The 21,139-nt window shown below is 46.9% G+C and overlaps 2 protein-coding genes across 2 annotated transcripts in view; both read left to right on the plus strand.

The window, feature by feature from the left end:
- The window catches only part of LOC144798642 (transmembrane protein 272-like), a 1,182,125-nt gene that overhangs the window by 39,249 nt on the left and 1,121,737 nt on the right, over nucleotides 1–21,139 (plus strand). The window lies entirely within an intron of this gene.
- LOC144798641 (uncharacterized) overlaps nucleotides 2,343–21,139 on the plus strand; it is a 167,072-nt gene continuing 148,275 nt past the window's right edge. Inside the window, exons 1-2 of the mRNA XM_078669606.1 lie at nucleotides 2,343–2,429; nucleotides 17,013–17,129. Of these exons, the coding sequence (XP_078525732.1) occupies nucleotides 17,048–17,129 (82 nt within the window). The 5' untranslated portion in view covers nucleotides 2,343–2,429; nucleotides 17,013–17,047. The remainder of the gene's footprint in view (nucleotides 2,430–17,012; nucleotides 17,130–21,139) is intronic.

A 21,139-nucleotide genomic window follows, 5' to 3' on the forward strand; every position in this document is an offset into this window, starting at 1 on the left:
GTAGAAGTTAAATCACTACGGTTTCTTTTACTACTAATGAGTGATACTATTTCTAACATATGTCATCTGAGCGGCTATGAGACTACAAATCTGGGTATGAGTGGCTGTATGGGTGTGTAACTAGGTCTGTCTATGGGTGAATAAAGGGTATGTGAGCTACTGTATGGCCGGGTGGGTGAGTGAGTGGCTGCATTAGTGAGTGGCTATATGGGTGGGTGATTGGGTGTTTGAGTATGTGTGCGAGTGAGTGGCAGAATAGTGGCTGTATGGATCGGTTTGGCTGTTTGAGAGGGTGTTTGGTTAAGTATGTTATTGTGTGAGTGGCTGCGTTGGAGAGTCTGTGTGAGTCTCTATATGGGTGAGTATGCGGGTGTGTAGGTGGCTGTATGGATGTGTGCAATGGTATGTAAATAGTTATGTGGGTGGGTGTATGAGTAGTTGTATGGGTGAGTGTACGGCTGTGTTCAGAAGTTGTATGGGTGAGTGAATGGCAGGTCCTCCTTCCAGCTCCCCCTGCGATGGTCCTCCTGTCCAGCTTGCCCGCAGGCCGCTACCCTCTGCTGACTTTGGTTTTGTGCCCACTCTACTAGTTTTTTCTGCCTCTTTCTGCTCGTTCTTACCCTTTTTTATTCTGCCACTTTCTGCTTGTTCCTGCTCTTTATTCTGCCCATTCACAAGCACGTGTTATGTTATGTTATGTTATGTTAAAGTTTTGTTAGAGCGCAAACAGCTGCCCCAGGAACGGGGCGTCCCGGCGCTAAACCATGAAATAACAGCTGAGGGGGAAGGGAAGGAGCAGCGAGAGGCCTAGGACATAGGGAACTGATGAGTTTTAATTGCCTTACGGAAGGCAAGCAAGTTATTCAGAAAACGAATGTGCAGTGGCAGAGAGTTCCAAAGTTTGGCCCCCAAAACTTTGAAGGAGCGGCCACCCATTCGGCAGAGCTTAGTTCGAGGAACCGATACAAGGTGTTGACCTGAAGAGCGCAAATTACGCTGAGGAGTGTAGGGTACCAAGAGAGGGCGAAGGAGTTCAGGACATTCACATTTAAGAATTTTAAAAGGAGTGGTAAGTGCCTTAAATTGAATCCGAGATTCGATTGGCAGCCAGTGAAGTCTTTGAATGGTAGTTCTAATGGAGCATCTACGGGGCAGGCCCACCACGGCCCTTGCCGCTGAGTTTTGAACTCGTTGCAGCCGTGTTATCTCTGCTTTATTTGTGCCTAGAAATAAAACACTGGCATAGTCCAACCGAGAAAGGATAGTGGATTGAACAATTAGCTGGCGTGTTTTAGAGTCGAAAAAAACGAGTATCGGGTTGAGGCTCCTCAGCAGGCCCACACAAGTAGCTGCCACTTTCTTCGTGTGGGTCTGGAAGTTTAGTGCGGAGTCCAGCCAGACGCCCACGTTTTTTTACCAGAGTTTTTGGTGAGGGGATGGGGCCAAGCAAGGAAGGCCACCAGTGATCACTCCAGTGGCAGGGGTTTTTACCGAGAAGCAGCACCTCAGTTTTCCCCGCATTCAATTGAAGACAGTTGTGCGTCATCCATTGGGCAACTGCGGCTAGGCCATCCCTAAATCTCGCAGCTGAGATTGAAGGGCCCTCAGTGAGAGTGATGACCAGCTGGGTGTCGTCAGCGTACGACACCAGCGTGAGGCCCCATTCCTTTGCTACTGCTGAGAGAGGCTGTACATACAGGTTAAAAAGGGATGGACTGAGCGCAGAGCCCTGGGGAACTCCTTGGCCGATGGAGTGGGACTTGGAGATAAAAGGAGGGGCTGAGACCTGGAAGGACCTGTCCTGCAGGAAAGAACGGAACCACTCAAGGGCAAGATCACCGATTCCTATAGCCTCGAGACGTTTTAGAAGGATGTAGTGGGAGACCGTATCGAAGGCTGCGCTGAGATCGAGTAGAATCAGCGCAGCACTCTGACCGTCGTCAAGTATACTCCGGAGGTGCTCGGTGGTAGTCAGAAGGGCAGATTCTGTACTGTGTCCAGGCCTAAAGCCATTCTGGGAAGGGTCCAGGATATTGTTTTGGGTCAAGTAGTGTGACAGGACGTTGTTGACATGGGCTTCAGCTAGTTTAGACATCCATGGAAGCAGTGAAATAGGTCTAAAGTTTTCCAGCTTTGTGGGGTCTCAAGTAGGTTTTTTGACAATAGGGGAGACCCATGCTTGTTTCCAGCACGTAGGGACCACAGCCGAGGAGAAGGAAAGATTAAGTAGTGCGGCCAATGAGGGGAGGAAGAAATCCAAGGATTCAAGAAATTGGGCTGGTCTCATGGGATCTGTAGGGGAGCCGGACTTAACCTTTCTGCAAAGTTTGGCTAGGTCGTCGTGGGAGATTTCGGGTATAAATGACAGCCTAGAGTACTCGGCAGGGGGATAAGGGGGGTTACAGAGGTCGGAGGAGTCCTGTGGAAAGGTATTATACATTTTCCTCACTTTTTCTATGAAGAAGGTGGCGAGGTCCTCACACTGTTGGGTAGAAGTGATGCTGGAAACTGGATTGCCACTATTTTGAAGTTTTTGCACCAATTTAAATATAGTTTTGGTAGGGTTGGTGCTAGAATTAATTTCTTTAGCATAAAAGGACGCACGCGCAGTCCGTATGGCTTTATGGTAGAGTCTTAACTTAGACAGGTAAAGAGCTTTATCACTGTCTTTGTATTCCTTTCTCCAACTGCGCTCAGCTATTTTACACTCTTTGCGCATGGCTTTAAGAGTTTCATTATACCATGGGTTGGAGGGGGAGCTGCGTCCTTTGGTCCATTTGGCTGGTATTAGGGTATCGAGCCCTTTAGTAATCCAGTCCTTGAGAGTATCGAAGGACGTATTGATGTCATTAGTAACTGTGGGGTAAGATTCTCCTAAGTTGGTGATAAGGTCACCAGCTAGTAGTTTATGCCAAGGCCTCTTGAGACAGGAGGTGGGCATTTCTTTAGCGGGCGATTCTCTGTCTTTCATCGTAAATCTGATGAGGAAGTGGTCGGTCCACCCCATGGGCTTGGGTGGGTCCGCCACGACGTCAGGGATATTGGTAAAGACGGGGTCTAATGGGTGGCCAGCGGAATGTGTGGAGGTATGGATAAGAGAATTTAACTGTAGGGCTGTAAGATCCGCCAAAAGACTTTTGATGGTAGGGTCAATAGTAGAGTCAAAATGGAGGTTAAGGTCTCCTAGTATAGTGAAGTTAGCTGAGGACACTACGAGGGTGTGGGCCACATCTAAAAGGTCTTCAATGAACTTAGAGGTGGGACCCGGGGGACGATAGATGTAAAGCCCAGAGAGGGCAAACTGAGGGCTCGTAGTGATCTTGAAGCAAGCACTTTCGCACCCCTTAATATCTTCCTTCGTGAAAGAGCAGGTGTATGCCGTTTGGAATATTACCGCTATACCACCACCCCTAGTGTCTCTATTGATAGATTTCATAGAGAAGCCCCCAGGCAGCGTGAGGTTCTGAATGCTGGTCAGGTCGTCATGGAGCCAGGTTTCACAAAGAAACAGAATGTCAGGGTTCTCATCAGTTAAGAGAGTGACTTCAGAATGGTGTTTAACAAGGGACCTGACATTCAGTTGGAGGACCGTAATGGCGGTCTTTTTTGGCACACTGGTTCTGTGCTCAGATAAAGAGGGTTTGGGTGTGGCAAAGTTACAGGACTTACATTGCAGGCAAGTCTGTCCGAGGCAGCCTTCTAGTTTATCGCATCTCAAAGTTGTATTTAGAGCGAGGAGATGTTCCCTGTCGTAGCGAAAAGCAAACTGTGTAATTTGGGCATGGGGGCAGGCGAGAGGCTATGTCCTGGCGATGACGGGCGCAGAGGGGCTTGCCTTAGGCGCGCCTTCGGCGCGCAAACGGAGCGCCCGCTGCGCGACCGGAAGATACACATTTTTTTATAGTGAGGGAGATATTCCGGCGGGGGCGTGGCCTCTCGAAAAAGGGGCGTGGCCTGTGCCCGCGGCGGGAATGGCGTCCCTGGGATTAGCGGTTTGACCTGCAAGCAGCGCTTAGATCAGCTGTGCGGTTTGTGTCCCGAGCGTGTGAGCCCAGAGCAGGATTCAGAAGAGGAGTGCAGGAGAATTAAAAGCAGGTAATGAAAGTGACACTCAAATATTAAAATGTGCAGCCTACTCCCGGCTTCCGCCTCAGGAGAAATTTCTAGCTATATGACGCTTGTAATCAGCGCCCTTTGTAGTGACGGCCGGCGTGGGGCGTGGCCTCTCGAAAAAGGGGCGTGGCCTATGCCAGCGGCGGGAATGGCGTCCCTGGGATTAGCGGTTGGACCGGCAAGCAGCGCTTAGATCAGCTGTGCGGTTTGTGTCCCGAGCGTGTGAGCCCAGAGCAGGATTCAGAAGAGGAGTGCAGGAGAATTAAAAGCGGGTAATGAAAGTGACGCTCAAATATTAAAATGTGCAGCCTGCTCCCGGCTTCCGCCTCAGGAGAAATTTCTAGCTATATGACGCTTGTAATCAGCGCCCTTTGTAGTGACGGCCGGCGGGGGGCGTGGCATCTCGAAAAAGGGGCGTGGCCTGTGCCCGCGGCGGGAATGGCGTCCCTGGAATTAGCGGTTTGACCTGCAAGCAGCGCTTAGATCAGCTGTGCGGTTTGTGTCCCGAGCGTGTGAGCCCAGAGCAGGATTCAGAAGAGGAGTGCAGGAGAATTAAAAGCGGGTAATGAAAGTGACACTCAAATATTAAAATGTGCAGCCTACTCCCGGCTTCCGCCTCAGGAGAAATTTCTAGCTATATGACGCTTGTAATCAGCGCCCTTTGTAGTGACGGCCGGCGGGGGGCGTGGCCTCTCGAAAAAGGGGCGTGGCCTGTGCTAGGTCGTCGTGGGAGATTTCGGGTATAAATGACAGCCTAGAGTACTCGGCAGGGGGATAAGGGGGGTTACAGAGGTTGGAGGAGTCCTGTGGAAAGGTATTATAAATTTTCCTCACTTTTTCTATGAAGAAGGTGGCGAGGTCCTCACACTGTTGGGTAGAAGTGATGCTGGAAACTGGATTGCCACTATTTTGAAGTTTTTGCACCAATTTAAATATAGTTTTGGTAGGGTTGGTGCTAGAATTAATTTCTTTAGCATAAAAGGACGCACGCGCAGTCCGTATGGCTTTATGGTAGAGTCTTAACTTAGACAGGTAAAGAGCTTTATCACTGTCTTTGTATTCCTTTCTCCAACTGCGCTCAGCTATTTTACACTCTTTGCGCATGGCTTTAAGAGTTTCATTATACCATGGGTTGGAGGGGGAGCTGCGTCCTTTGGTCCATTTGGCTGGTATTAGGGTATCGAGCCCTTTAGTAATCCAGTCCTTGAGAGTATCGAAGGACGTATTGATGTCATTAGTAACTGTGGGGTAAGATTCTCCTAAGTTGGTGATAAGGTCACCAGCTAGTAGTTTATGCCAAGGCCTCTTGAGACAGGAGGTGGGCATTTCTTTAGCGGGCGATTCGCTGTCTTTCATCATAAATCTGATGAGGAAGTGGTCGGTCCACCCCATGGGCTTGGGTGAGTCGGCCACGACGTCAGGGATATTGGTAAAGACGGGGTCTAATGGGTGGCCAGCGGAATGTGTGGAGGTATGGATAAGAGAATTTAACTGTAGGGCTGTAAGATCCGCCAAAAGACTTTTGATGGTAGGGTCAATAGTAGAGTCAAAATGGAGGTTAAGGTCTCCTAGTATAGTGAAGTTAGCTGAGGACACTACGAGGGTGTGGGCCACATCTAAAAGGTCTTCAATGAACTTAGAGGTGGGACCCGGGGGACGATAGATGTAAAGCCCAGAGAGGGCAAACTGAGGGCTCGTAGTGATCTTGAAGCAAGCACTTTCGCACCCCTTAATATCTTCCTTCGTGAAAGAGCAGGTGTATGCCGTTCGGAATATTACCGCTATACCACCACCCCTAGTGTCTCTATTGATAGATTTCATAGAGAAGCCCCCAGGCAGCGTGAGGTTCTGAATGCTGGTCAGGTCGTCATGGAGCCAGGTTTCACAAAGAAACAGAATGTCAGGGTTCTCATCAGTTAAGAGAGTGACTTCAGAATGGTGTTTAACAAGGGACCTGACATTCAGTTGGAGGACCGTAATGGCGGTCTTTTTTGGCACACTGGTTCTGTGCTCAGATAAAGAGGGTTTGGGTGTGGCAAAGTTACAGGACTTACATTGCAGGCAAGTCTGTCCGAGGCAGCCTTCTAGTTTATCGCATCTCAAAGTTGTATTTAGAGCGAGGAGATGTTCCCTGTCGTAGCGAAAAGCAAACTGTGTAATTTGGGCATGGGGGCAGGCGAGAGGCTATGTCCTGGCGATGACGGGCGCAGACGGGCTTGCCTTAGGCGCGCCTTCGGCGCGCAAACAGGGCGCCCGCTGCGCGACCGGAAGATACACATTTTTTTATAGTGAGGGAGATATTCCGGCGGGGGCGTGGCCTCTCGAAAAAGGGGCGTGGCCTGTGCCCGCGGCGGGAATGGCGTCCCTGGGATTAGCGGTTTGACCTGCAAGCAGCGCTTAGATCAGCTGTGCGGTTTGTGTCCCGAGCGTGTGAGCCCAGAGCAGGATTCAGAAGAGGAGTGCAGGAGAATTAAAAGCAGGTAATGAAAGTGACACTCAAATATTAAAATGTGCAGCCTACTCCCGGCTTCCGCCTCAGGAGAAATTTCTAGCTATATGACGCTTGTAATCAGCGCCCTTTGTAGTGACGGCCGGCAGGGGGAGTGGCCTCTCGAAAAAGGGGCGTGGCCTATGCCAGCGGCGGGAATGGCGTCCCTGGGATTAGCGGTTTGACCGGCAAGCAGCGCTTAGATCAGCTGTGCGGTTTGTGTCCCGAGCGTGTGAGCCCAGAGCAGGATTCAGAAGAGGAGTGCAGGAGAATTAAAAGCGGGTAATGAAAGTGACACTCAAATATTAAAATGTGCAGCCTACTCCCGGCTTCCGCCTCAGGAGAAATTTCTAGCTATATGACGCTTGTAATCAGCGCCCTTTGTAGTGACGGCCGGCGGGGGGCGGGGCCTCTCGAAAAAGGGGCGTGGCCTGTGCCCGCGGCGGGAATGGCGTCCCTGGAATTAGCGGTTTGACCTGCAAGCAGCGCTTAAGATCAGCTGTGCGGTTTGTGTCCCGAGCGTGTGAGCCCAGAGCAGGATTCAGAAGAGGAGTGCAGGAGAATTAAAAGCGGGTAATGAAAGTGACACTCAAATATTAAAATGTGCAGCCTACTCCCGGCTTCCGCCTCAGGAGAAATTTCTAGCTATATGACGCTTGTAATCAGCGCCCTTTGTAGTGACGGCCGGCGGGGGGCGTGGCCTCTCGAAAAAGGGGCGTGGCCTATGCCAGCGGCGGGAATGGCGTCCCTGGGATTTGCGGTTTGACCTGCAAGCAGCGCTTAGATCAGCTGTGCGGTTTGTGTCCCGAGCGTGTGAGCCCAGAGCAGGATTCAGAAGAGGAGTGCAGGAGAATTAAAAGCGGGTAATGAAAGTGACACTCAAATATTAAAATGTGCAGCCTACTCCCGGCTTCCGCCTCAGGAGAAATTTCTAGCTATATGACGCTTGTAATCAGCGCCCTTTGTAGTGACGGCCGGCGGGGGCGTGGCCTCTCGAAAAAGGGGCGTGGCCTGTGCCCGCGGCGGGAATGGCGTCCCTGGAATTAGCGGTTTGACCTGCAAGCAGCGCTTAGATCAGCTGTGCGGTTTGTGTCCCGAGCGTGTGAGCCCAGAGCAGGATTCAGAAGAGGAGTGCAGGAGAATTAAAAGCAGGTAATGAAAGTGACACGTGCAACGCTAAAAACGTGGTGTAGGCCATAAAATGTCCATGCGGAAAAATATATGTTGGCATTACAGAGAGGAAAATCAAAGTCAGAATGATGGATTCTGAGCAGTATAAGACTGAAAAACGAACAATCGTCAGTAGCAATGCACTGGCAAGAAGCCGGACATAATGTCTCACAACTAAGATTCACTATACTGGAACAATTGAAAATCCGCCCTGAGATAGATCCGCACAAACCGTTACTAAAATCTGATTTTTTGGGGATAAATAGACTTAATTCTACACAACCCACAGGGTTAAATGACTGTATTGAATTATCCTGTTTTTTGATTGCAACTGTTCCCTAACAATTGTTTAACTTTGTTCATAAATGCGGCTTAATAGTAAATCATGTCCGTTAAGCACAGCATTAACTTTATCCACTACATGATTGTATAATATCGGCATAGTTAAGACTTCCATAATTAGATACGCATAAGATCTTATTTCGTCAGTAAAATATTTACATGGTCACACATCACCTATGTACACCATTCGGATTATAGTAAATACCCCTTTAAAAGACTAAACATCCCTGAACACGTGATCGCTACCCGAATCACGTAGTACGTAAAACACAGCGTTCTACGCGCAATACAGCATTCGAAAAAAACACTCAGTTTTGTACTCGATCACATGCATACGGAGATTGCAGAATAACACATCAAAGGCTGAATGCGGTAAGCATTGAAAAATGAAGGATAATCATTAATTTTAGATCAGACATCTAAGTTAAATAATTAAGAGCAATTTCGATTGAACGTCATTCTCTACGGCCGCTCCATTTCGTTTGAACCACTGTTATGTGGATTTATTGCGAGCTTGATGCTGCCGACACCATTTAACATAAAGACCACTATTGGTCACCTCCGTACCGTAGGTACAAGATAGTCTTCATAATATAGCAAACCGACTGAATAAAATAATTCAGGCATTAAATTGGGACTGTTAATATCACAGGTAACTTAGATTTCAATAGCGGTAAACGTCACCATTAGACAAAACTAACGCCCAATTTTCCCCTTTCACATCGACTCGTTATTTTAAATAGTAAGAGCAAAGCACAACGCAAGTTACTATATGTGTTGTATCAGAACACGCTTATAAATAGTCAGCTTTCTGGAGGTAAACTACGCATACACACGCTATCAAGGTTAGTGTCTTTTCTGGTGAGATTCGTACTGTTTAATGAGTAAGACTAGAGTATGCATTATTTAGCAGTGTTCTACTTCTCATTTCATTAAGAACAGTTAATGTTCTTTGTAATTTTTATGGCAGAAGAAATTATGTAGTATGAATTAGAACTTCACAATGCAATGTTTTGAACACAATTTATTGACAACACACACTTGTAATGGTTTATTGAACAATGTATATGTATTCTATATAGCACAGGACTGATATGTTTTTGTTGATTGTTTATTTTTTCAGACACCTGAAAAAGGGTCTATTTAACCCGAAATGCATTTGGTTTCGGCATTGATGAAATGTTTATTGACCATTCAAAAAATCCCAGAGATTAAAGATTATGATTTTTGGAATAAACATTTAAAAATTAACCTGTGAAGCTGGATTCATTTAGAGTGAAAGTATCACAAAAACAATAAGGCACAGGACCAGTTCCAAGTAAATAGTGCGCACGTTCTTCGGATAGAGATTCCCCTGACCGAACCTTTTACAATTTATATTCAAAGCGCCATGACTAAGTGCAACGAATGTAGCAGCACACAGCTAATCTTGATTAAACTAACTGAAATACGTGTGCACAGAGAATCATAAAATACTTTATTCTGATGTTGCATCTACAGCATCCAGAAACCCCTAGGGGTGACAGTGCTGCGCTATACAAATCGTGATTGATTGACTAAAATTGGCTGGTTGTATAGTTGAAGAAGTGGATGTGTGAGTAGCTGTATTGGTGAGCGTGTGGCTATCTGAGTTGTTGTTTGGGTGAGTAAATGGCCGTGTCAGTGCCTGTAGGAGTGAGTGTGTGAGTGGCTCTATGATTGAGCGAGTGGCCGTGTATCAGTAGTTGTATGGGTCTGTCAATGTGTGTGTGTGTGTGTGTGTGTGTGTGATGTGTATGAGAGGTTGTATGGGGGTGTGAATGGTTCAGTAGATGTCATAAGTGATGTCACTGACCGTGTCATGAGTGATGTAATGTCATAAGCAGTGTGTTACAAGGGCATAAGTTACAGATGACTCTGGCAACTATAACTGCTGAATTTCAATGGTTTTGTACGAGTAAATGTGAGCCCAACTGTAATGTCTTGTAATCTTAGTTTTTTTCAGTGAAAATATAAATTTTAAATGCAGCCTGTTTCCCTTAAAGGAAATGGGGCTATATTTTAATTAAAACATTTTGAAAGTTTGTCTGAGAGTAGACAGCGGTCCCCTGGATTACTTCCTGTTCCACAACAAACTTTTGTTTTCTTCTTCTCATTAACAGAGGGGAATGAGACCAAGGGGATCATATGCCTTTTAATAAAAAGGCTTACCACAACATACTGGGAGTTGGTAAAATGTCAGTGTTTTGCAAACCGATTTTGGTCACAAACATTGATGCATACCGAATCAGACACTCTGTTCATCACCACCCCCTTTTCTGAATCATTTTGTCCACCATAAGCGTGGAAGGGTATACTCAGATGTGAGTCCCTTGCTCATTGCACCATCAGGATTCAAGCAAGCCGGGCCGATGAGGCTGAAATGCCAGAAACCGGTCCCCGGTAGCTTGTTTCCTTCCCAGTATAAGAATTGGCTTGGTAGTTTGGTTTGCCCTGTTCCCATCATGCACTGGGACAGGAACAGACTAATTTGCATGTAGCCAGGTTCTGAGCTGGAATGGTGCAGTGAGCTAAAAAACGGTGATGGATCAAGCCCTGATCTTTGGACTGGGTAAGAGTGGTCTGCTTAATTCAGACACTCTGTTCATCACCACCCCCTTTTCCGAATCATTTTGTCCACCATAAGCGTGGAAGGGTATACTCAGATGTGAGTCCCTTGCTCATTGCACCATCAGGATTCAAGCAAGCCGGGCCGATGAGGCTGAAATGCCAGAAACCGGTCCCCGGTAGCTTGTTTCCTTCCCAGTATAAGAATTGGCTTGGTAGTTTGGTTTGCCCTGTTCCCATCATGCACTGGGACAGGAACAGACTAATTTGCATGTAGCCAGGTTCTGAGCTGGGATGGTGCAGTGAGCTAAAAAACGGTGATGGATCAAGCCCTGATCTTTGGACTGGGTAAGAGTGGTCTGCTTAATTCAGACACTCTGTTCATCACCACCCCCTTTTCTGAATCATTTTGTCCACCATAAGCGTGGAAGGGTATACTCAGATGTGAGTCCCTTGCTCATTGCACCATCAGGATTCAAGCAAGCCGGGCCGATGAGGCTGAAATGCCAGAAACCGGTCCCCGGTAGCTTGTTTCCTTCCCAGTATAAGAATTGGCTTGGTAGTTTGGTTTGCCCTGTTCCCATCATGCACTGGGACAGGAACAGACTAATTTGCATGTAGCCAGGTTCTGAGCTGGGATGGTGCAGTGAGCTAAAAAACGGTGATGGATCAAGCCCTGATCTTTGGACTGGGTAAGAGTGGTCTGCTTAATTCAGACACTCTGTTCATCACCACCCCCTTTTCTGAATCATTTTGTCCACCATAAGCGTGGAAGGGTATACTCAGATGTGAGTCCCTTGCTCATTGCACCATCAGGATTCAAGCAAGCCGGGCCGATGAGGCTGAAATGCCAGAAACCGGTCCCCGGTAGCTTGTTTCCTTCCCAGTATAAGAATTGGCTTGGTAGTTTGGTTTGCCCTGTTCCCATCATGCACTGGGACAGGAACAGACTAATTTGCATGTAGCCAGGTTCTGAGCTGGGATGGTGCAGTGAGCTAAAAAACGGTGATGGATCAAGCCCTGATCTTTGGACTGGGTAAGAGTGGTCTGCTTAATTCAGACACTCTGTTCATCACCACCCCCTTTTCTGAATCATTTTGTCCACCATAAGCGTGGAAGGGTATACTCAGATGTGAGTCCCTTGCTCATTGCACCATCAGGATTCAAGCAAGCCGGGCCGATGAGGCTGAAATGCCAGAAACCGGTCCCCGGTAGCTTGTTTCCTTCCCAGTATAAGAATTGGCTTGGTAGTTTGGTTTGCCCTGTTCCCATCATGCACTGGGACAGGAACAGACTAATTTGCATGTAGCCAGGTTCTGAGCTGGGATGGTGCAGTGAGCTAAAAAACGGTGATGGATCAAGCCCTGATCTTTGGACTGGGTAAGAGTGGTCTGCTTAATTCAGACACTCTGTTCATCACCACCCCCTTTTCTGAATCATTTTGTCCACCATAAGCGTGGAAGGGTATACTCAGATGTGAGTCCCTTGCTCATTGCACCATCAGGATTCAAGCAAGCCGGGCCGATGAGGCTGAAATGCCAGAAACCGGTCCCCGGTAGCTTGTTTCCTTCCCAGTATAAGAATTGGCTTGGTAGTTTGGTTTGCCCTGTTCCCATCATGCACTGGGACAGGAACAGACTAATTTGCATGTAGCCAGGTTCTGAGCTGGGATGGTGCAGTGAGCTAAAAAACGGTGATGGATCAAGCCCTGATCTTTGGACTGGGTAAGAGTGGTCTGCTTAATTCAGACACTCTGTTCATCACCACCCCCTTTTCTGAATCATTTTGTCCACCATAAGCGTGGAAGGGTATACTCAGATGTGAGTCCCTTGCTCATTGCACCATCAGGATTCAAGCAAGCCGGGCCGATGAGGCTGAAATGCCAGAAACCGGTCCCCGGTAGCTTGTTTCCTTCCCAGTATAAGAATTGGCTTGGTAGTTTGGTTTGCCCTGTTCCCATCATGCACTGGGACAGGAACAGACTAATTTGCATGTAGCCAGGTTCTGAGCTGGGATGGTGCAGTGAGCTAAAAAACGGTGATGGATCAAGCCCTGATCTTTGGACTGGGTAAGAGTGGTCTGCTTAATTCAGACACTCTGTTCATCACCACCCCCTTTTCTGAATCATTTTGTCCACCATAAGCGTGGAAGGGTATACTCAGATGTGAGTCCCTTGCTCATTGCACCATCAGGATTCAAGCAAGCCGGGCCGATGAGGCTGAAATGCCAGAAACCGGTCCCCGGTAGCTTGTTTCCTTCCCAGTATAAGAATTGGCTTGGTAGTTTGGTTTGCCCTGTTCCCATCATGCACTGGGACAGGAACAGACTAATTTGCATGTAGCCAGGTTCTGAGCTGGGATGGTGCAGTGAGCTAAAAAACGGTGATGGATCAAGCCCTGATCTTTGGACTGGGTAAGAGTGGTCTGCTTAATTCAGACACTCTGTTCATCACCACCCCCTTTTCTGAATTACCTTACCAAATGGCAGTTTGGAAGGGAAAGCCTAGGCATGCCCCTTCCAAATAGTGGTTAGGTATACCCTTGTAGACCCATGTGTGAATTTGTAAACTGTTGCCAAATTTCAAAATGGAGCGATACCAAACTCTGATTTAGTCACTCAGGTTTTGCAGCTGCTAAATGTCCCAGTTCATCTAAATATTTTGACAGAGTAGAACATAGAACCTTGAGTTACTAGTAAGTTCCTTCTCCAAGGTGAGGTAGTGTTGTAGCCACCTTTCCATCCATGTTTCTGTTCTCTGTTAAGGAATAGTGATTTCATTTTAGTTCAGGAGAGACTGATTAATTATGGTGGCCATTGACTTTCACAGAGCTCCTGTCCCACTGATCCTGACAGACGGCCCATCCTGCTAACACGTATTTGTCTCACTGTCTTGGAGTAATAAACAAAGACCCACTTCCAGCAGCACCTAGTCATATGACCCAGGTTACAGGCTGCAGGCACCTGAAGGTTGGGACAAGAAAATTATAATTCTCTAGAGACCAAACTAGACTTTCCTACCAGCTCCCGGTTGCAAGTTAGCAGTTTGTATACACAAATGTAAAGAGGTGACCCAATGTTATCCTATGGGAGAAGTAGGCCTCACAATAGTGAAATACAAATGTAGGAGTTTTTCAAATCCAGTACATGTAAAACATACAAGTACATTTACAGCCTTTTAAGATAACTGCACCCTGCCTTGTGGGCTTTTTTAAAGCCTACCTCAGGGGTCAGTAATATGTATGTATTTAAAAAGGAGATTTAGCGCTGGCAAAGGGTTTATTTTGCCAATTCGAAATTGCAATTTAAATCTACACACAGGCAGCAATAGGAGGCCTGAGACTGAGATAAAGGACTACTTATGTGGATGGCACAATTCCTGCTGCCGGCACACTAGTAGCATTTAAATTACAGGCCCTGTATACATGTAGTACCACATTAATAGGGATTTACAAGTACATTTACCTGTGTCAATTGATTGTTAGCCAATTTCAACATATTTAAAGGAGAAAGAAAAAGCACTGTGTGTATTTTACAAATGCTAACCAGTGCTAGAGTTCTCAAATCAAATTCATCAAAAATAGGAGAAGTAAGGCAAAAAGTCGGGGGAAAACAAACCTGATGCTGCCTGGTGTAACACAGCAATTTGGTCTAATATACAGGTTGGAATGCAAACAATGGGTGTCTGGCTGGTATCGCATATTCCTATTGTACGATGCTGGCCGGTACCAGTAATTGGTTTCAACTAGTCTCCTATGATCTCATTACATTTTATGTCCGCGTCTAGTGCAGGTTTAGTAAAGAAACCTATTTTTTTGGATTGCTGTTGACTGTCACTGCTTGGGGGAGGGTGGCAAAATCCTTGCTCAGAATTGAGCCCACAAACCCTGGCCTTGGGTATCCGGGTGACCTTATCTACCAAGAGGGGCCCGTGTCACATCTGGTGCCACCATCTGGTCCTTTTTTAAGCTAACAGCAGGTTGATATTGTGTTTAACACTGTCCTATTGGCTTAACAATCTCAGTGAAGTGATGCTGCCTAAAAATCCTTGACTGTTGAACAATGTCACACAATATATGAGACTACATGCTAGTTACAGAGGTAGTTTGACATTGTCCACCCTTCCCTAGTAAGGTGCGGCTGTAAATGGCATGATCAGTATAAAGAATTATCAGTTATGCATTCAGGGAGTTGTCCTCTCCACAAATGCGGTAACTGAACTAATACCTGGAACAGTGTCTCATGGTAACATGGAAAGAACACATGGACAACTTTGTTTGCCCATAGGAACATGGGTAGATATAATAAAGCCAAACAATTATCCTTTGGGACTCCTTCATCAACACTTGTGCATCTGCTTTAGCGGCGTGGAAATTCAATAACCTATATCATCCTAAATATTTTCAAGAAGAGTACAGGGCAAAATATTTTGTAGATAAAATTCTTACGTTTCTGATAAAGGAACAATATACACTTCTTACATTCCAAAACTAATGCAATTTCATGACAGTGGAGATCTTATCTGTACATTAATTTAGTATCTCTTCGCAAACCATGAAAAGGTAGCATGAAACTTAGGGAGGGTTTGGCGTCATTTCGACCTGTAGTTTTTATTCAGATCTCATCTAACTGAAGTAGCCTAGAAAACATACATTTTGGGCTCTTCCATGAATCCTCCTTTTAGCAATGCGCAGAAAAAAACTCATCCCACCGGGTGTAGTGGATTCAGCCCCTTTGTACTATACTGGATGCAGTGGGTCTACCTCCCCACCAAGTTGCACTATATCTGATAATCTCAACTCCTGTTGAGGTGCACTCCAGTAGCTACAACCCCCCCCCCCATTGAGATGCACTATCTTCAACACTCCCCATTGAGATGCACTAGCGTCAACACTCCCCATTGAGATGCACTAGCTTCAACGCCCCCCCATTGAGATGCACTAGCTTTAACGCCCCCCCCCATTGAGATGCACTAGCTTTAACGCCCCCCATTGAGATGCACTAGCTTTAACGCCCCCCCATTGTGATGCACTAGCTTCAACGCCCCCCCATTGAGATGCACTAGCTTCAACGCCCCCCCATTGAGATGCACTAGCTTCAACGCCCCCCCATTGAGATGCAGTAGCTTCAACGCCCCCCCCATTGAGATGCACTAGCTTCAACGCCCCCCCCATTGAGATGCACTAGCTTCAACGCCCCCCCCCATTGAGATGCACTAGCTTCAACGCCCCCCCCCATTGAGATGCACTATCTTCAACGCCCCACCATTGGGATGCACTAGCTTCAACCCCCACCCCCATTGGGATGCACTAGCTCCAACCCCCACCCCCATTGGGATGCACTAGCTTCAACCTCCATTGGGATGCACTAGCTCCAACCCCCACCCCCATTGGGATGCACTAGCTTCAACCTCCATTGGGATGCACTAGCTTCAACCCCCACCTCCATTGGGATGCACTAGCTACAATGCCCACCCCCATTGGGATGCACTAGCTTCAACACCCACCCCCATTTGGATGCACTAGCTTCAACTCTCTATTGGGATGCACTAGCTTCAGTAGCTTCAACTCACCACTTAGTTGCACTAGATCCACTAGCTTTGACTAACCTTTGAGATGCACTAGATCTAATAGCTTTAACTACTCATTGAGATGAACCAGATCTAATAGCTTTAACTACCCATTGAGATTAACCAGATCCAAAACTTTAGCTCCAGATTTAAATGCTCTAGATCCAATAGCTTCAGTTCCTCCTTGAGTGGTCCATCTCCTACCTGAAGTACTCTGGCTGTTTGTGGTGAAAGAGAAGCATCAATAACAAAGTATGGTCACTGGTCAGTCTCAACTTATGCACTGTGCATTCTAAAGGGGACAGCTTAGAGGTGCGAGTGACTCCCAGAAAGTGAGTATATTCCTAAAGAATAGATCACTGCTAACATCGTGAGCCTGTCACCAAGGAATCCATATCGAGAGCTTCTCAGCTGGTGAACCAGCACGAGCGAGACTCTGGAAAGGGGGTGGTGAGTGAGGCTCAGACAAATCGTGTGAAGCCATTGATGGGAAATGAGTGCAACTTAGAGGAAGCGTGAGCACCTGGTGATGGGAAATAGATCAGGTTCCTATGAAGCGTTTGCAGCCTGTGAAGGGCACGGAGTGAGACTCTCATGAAGCATCTACAGGCTGCATTGGGGACTGAGTGACTCCATTGAATTGTATGAAGCCAGGAGGGTGATTATTACTCCTGTATTGTGAGACCAGTTGTGTGTCTGGTCCCCTTCAATGTGGATTTGATTTCACCTACTGACCTCTCTCCACAGCTCCATCTCTGCGTCAAGGCGGCCGAATCGGAAATATGGTGGAAACATCAAATGAGAGTTCCTTCCCCCCTCTCCTCAGTAACAACCAGGAAAATAAGATGCATCCAGGATTGTCAGGTAAAATGAAGGGGGAGAGGGAGACTTTGCAAGGTATACCTCTACTGTGTGAGATCAGTGATAGACTCGTACAGGAATTGTCATATCAGTGATGCACCAGTAACAAGTCATATAAATGATGCAGAGGGGCCGGAGCCGTGAGGGAGTTGGGCAGACATCAGCAGTACCGAAGTACAGATGGTGCAGGGGTCCCTGGAGATCATTTCAGAGATGCAGAGGATCAAAAGATGTCAGCTCCTGTTGGGGTGCATATGAGTGACAAGAAGTAAAGTCCATGGGAGTAATATCTGCAACATGCAGGTGCTGGAGCAGTGAGGGTTGGGGAGAGCTATTGGTGATTGCAGGTAAAGATGTGTGCGTGTTGAATATAAGTGGCTGGTTCGATATCCGTGGTGCACAGTCCACAATGGTGTCGCAGCCTCCGCGGGCGACGTCAGTGATGCACAAGTGCAAAAGGCATGATAATTGGTGATCTCTGTAGTTCCCAGGTACAGAAGTAAGGGCCAGATGTACCAAATTCTTATTTTGCATTTCCTAAATAGTGTTTCCACAGGAATCCCTATTTAAGAAATACAAAATGTGTGATTTCCTAATAATGCTTCCAAAAACTAGGAAGCGTTATTAGTAAATAACAGAAAATATGCTACTGCATTCCCACCTATGGCCCAAATATGAAATGGTTTGAATTTCATAAATTTCAATTTCCTAATTGGAGATTGCAATTTAGGAATTCCAAACCCAAGGGTGCCTCTGGGATTAAGGCCCCCCTGGAGGCATCCCGAAATTAGTTTTGCACATGTAAGTGATCATATGTCGTAGGGGCATATGCGCGCTTCATGTCACATTAAAAAAAAAGCATTTATTTAATTTTGCTGATGGTTACCATAGACTTTGAGTTGTTGGTAAATGCATTTCCTAAATGCGAATTGGGCAATCCTTATTTGTGTTTCCTAAATCGCAATTTCTACTTGGTAGAAAACTCAAATTGTGGCATTTTTTGGCCTTTGTACATATGAAAAAGCGGCTTTGCATTTCTTAATGGACCGAAATTGCTATTTGGCTTGTTAAGAAATGCTAAAAGCTTTCATTCATCTGGCCCAGGCATTGGCATCAGTGATTCATAAATGCTGATAACTTGAGGGCCTTTGTGGGTGATATAGTGATATACAGGTGAGGCACTTATACTGACAATCTGAGGGTCACTGAGAGCAATGAGGCAGAGGTACAGTGATTTAATGACCTGACCAAATGCAGGCTCATCCCAAAATCCCAAACTCTTGAACATTTCTATATAGAAGGCTGTTCCAATGCTTGCAGCACATTCCATACTCGGCCCAGCCCAGTCCGCGTGGCTGCTGCACAAATAGAGCTGAAGCAGATAATCTCTATTTGGCCCAAACTCATTGTTCTAAATATTCTTGCTTTCCCTGGGCTCTTGGCAACTTTAGACAGTCAACCAACTTCCAGACAGAAGAACATGAACATCTAGGGTTTTGTCCACATATGAGTCCTACCATTCCTCACAACATGTGGCGCCTTTCTCCTCTGATGCGGGCAAACTTCCATGTGGAGTGGCCAAGTGTTGAAACCTCTTGCCCTTCTTCAGCACCTGCAGAAGATTCTTGATCTTATGATACAAACGTTTGGCCTGATCTCCTCCTCATATGCAGAAAACACTCGACGCATAGAAAATGCGTGAATCGCAGTGCAATATGTGCTCCCATGAGGTATCGATCAGCCACCCATGATATTACATCAGTAGACATTATTTTGTACAGCGTCCTAACAATAGGTCGATGAGAGGGATAAGTTTGAAAGGGAACCAATTAGTATTTTAAACCGTGATGTAGGGATCCTCCAAAATCGGTCTTTTGAGAGAACATATTTCAGGGAAAAGTAGAATAAGAAACTTAGATGGAATCAAAATTTTGAGGGTGGTACTTACAAAAACCTGCCTATTGCAGTGTCTCAAAAGCAGTGTTAATGTACTGTGATCAAAAAGAGCATCCTTAAGATCAAAAGAAGTTTTATGTGATCCTTTGATTTATGATTTGGGGTGACTTTAATGAAGATGCTACAAATGGGATCCATACATTAACATGAAGTATATACTTTTGGTGGCTTCATGGTTCTTTGCTCTATTTCTATCATCACTCACATTATCTTCAGACAAAACCCCATGCAACCCCCTGTGAGCTATAGCCCAAGCTGTCCACATGTACCCAGCTTCTTGATAATTAGGAATCACCTGAAAACTAAACCCAGGTAAAACTGCAATTGACATGTATGGCAACTCAGCAGCCCTTATTCTGTCCCTTGAGTTTAGACCCAAGCCCTTCGCAGCCTTTGCTGTATAGAATACAGGAGTCCTCCATTGCGCCCTATCTCTGGAGCCACCGGGGACTATGAAGACAAAGCCTCTTTCATCCTCACCCAGGCACTTCACAGATACTCACAAGTTGTGCTTTCCTACAATGCATACAGGCTGGGATTCCTTAAGTTCTGTTACTCCTGGATTTTTCCAAAGATCAATGTTTGGGCCTCCTAGCCCCTCTTGCCTCACTGCTGCCACACTTTGGGTCCAGGGAGTAAATGCTGACTGTGAAAATCCATTGTTCCATCTCAAACCCTTCCATTTCCAAAATCATAGGCTTTACAAGCACAAAATGTTTTTTTATGGTTATGAAACACATTTTACGAGTTTAATTTTTTTTTGCAATACACGAAGTGGGTTTATCGCCATTAGTAGTTGAAATGATATGTATCAATGATTTGCAACCGCATTTGGGTTTCAGTTCGCAACTCCTAGAAGGAGGTGGTAAGTGGTATTCTAAGGGTAAAGGGGTCCAGGCCCCCTTCATGAATGAAGTCAGGAGCTCTGAGACAGGAGGCAGATTATTCTGTAGTGGAAACCTTCTTTTGAAAGCGCCACCGGTTCCTTCAGGGAAATCGTGCTGCTTTAGACCATGTTTCCTGTTTGGCAGTGCAGGGAGGTGGGGCAGGAAAGCACACACCCGCAACAACCGAACAAGAGCACGCGACCAGGGACAACACAAAATAGTAATTGAGGATGCACATCCCAGCACTTGTATCACTGACACCTGGGCCTATTTTACAAATATGGCCCCTTTCACTGACCTGCAATGTGGTGCACCTTTAACGGGGTGCACATGGCTCCGCTGAGGCAGTCCGCCCTATTACAGTAAAAGTGTTGCCCCCCAGCGCAGCTGCAAACCCATGCCTCCCTTGGAGCAGTGCATTATTGAAAGACAGACAGGCTCTTTGAAGCTGTTGATCCACCTTTCACAGTGCAGAGAGCAACCGGGCCTGACTGGGAAAGGGGAGCAGAGATTCCTCTGTTGGCAGGAGCAGTGAGTGACATGCTTGGGAGTTCCCGAATCAATCAATCAATCAATCATGCCATTTGTATAGCGCACTACTCACCCGGGAGGGTCTCAAGGCGCTTGGGGGCAGGGGTATGCTACTGCCCGAACAGCCAGGTCTTGAGTTGTTTCCTGAAGGCGAGATGGTCCTGGGTCAGCCGAAGGTGGATGGGGAGGGAGTTCCAAGTCTTGGCAGCCAGGTAAGAGAAGGATCTTCCTCCGGCGGTGGCTCTTCGGATGCGTGGTACGGCTGCGAGGGCGAGGCTGGTGGACCGTAGCTGGCGGGTGGGCGTGTAGAAGGTCAGGCGGTCGTTGAGGTACATGGGGCCCAGGTCGTGGAGAGACTTGTGTGCGTGGGTGAGGAGCCAGAACGTGATCCTCTTGTCGACGGGGAGCCAGTGCAGGTTCCTCAGGTGGCTGGAGATGTGGCTGCGTCGGGGGACATCCAGGATGAGTCGGGCGGAGGCGTTCTGGATGCGCTGGAGTCTTTTCTGTAGCTTGGCTGTGGTTCCAGCGTAGAGGGCATTTCCGTAGTCCAGTCGGCTGGTGACGAGTGCCTGGGTGACAGTCTTCCTGGTCTCGGTCGGGATCCAGCGGAAGATCTTGCGAAGCATACGCAGGGTGTTG

The sequence above is a fragment of the Lissotriton helveticus genome, chromosome 12, assembly GCF_964261635.1.
Source record: "Lissotriton helveticus chromosome 12, aLisHel1.1, whole genome shotgun sequence".
NCBI classification, from domain to species: domain Eukaryota; kingdom Metazoa; phylum Chordata; class Amphibia; order Caudata; family Salamandridae; genus Lissotriton; species Lissotriton helveticus.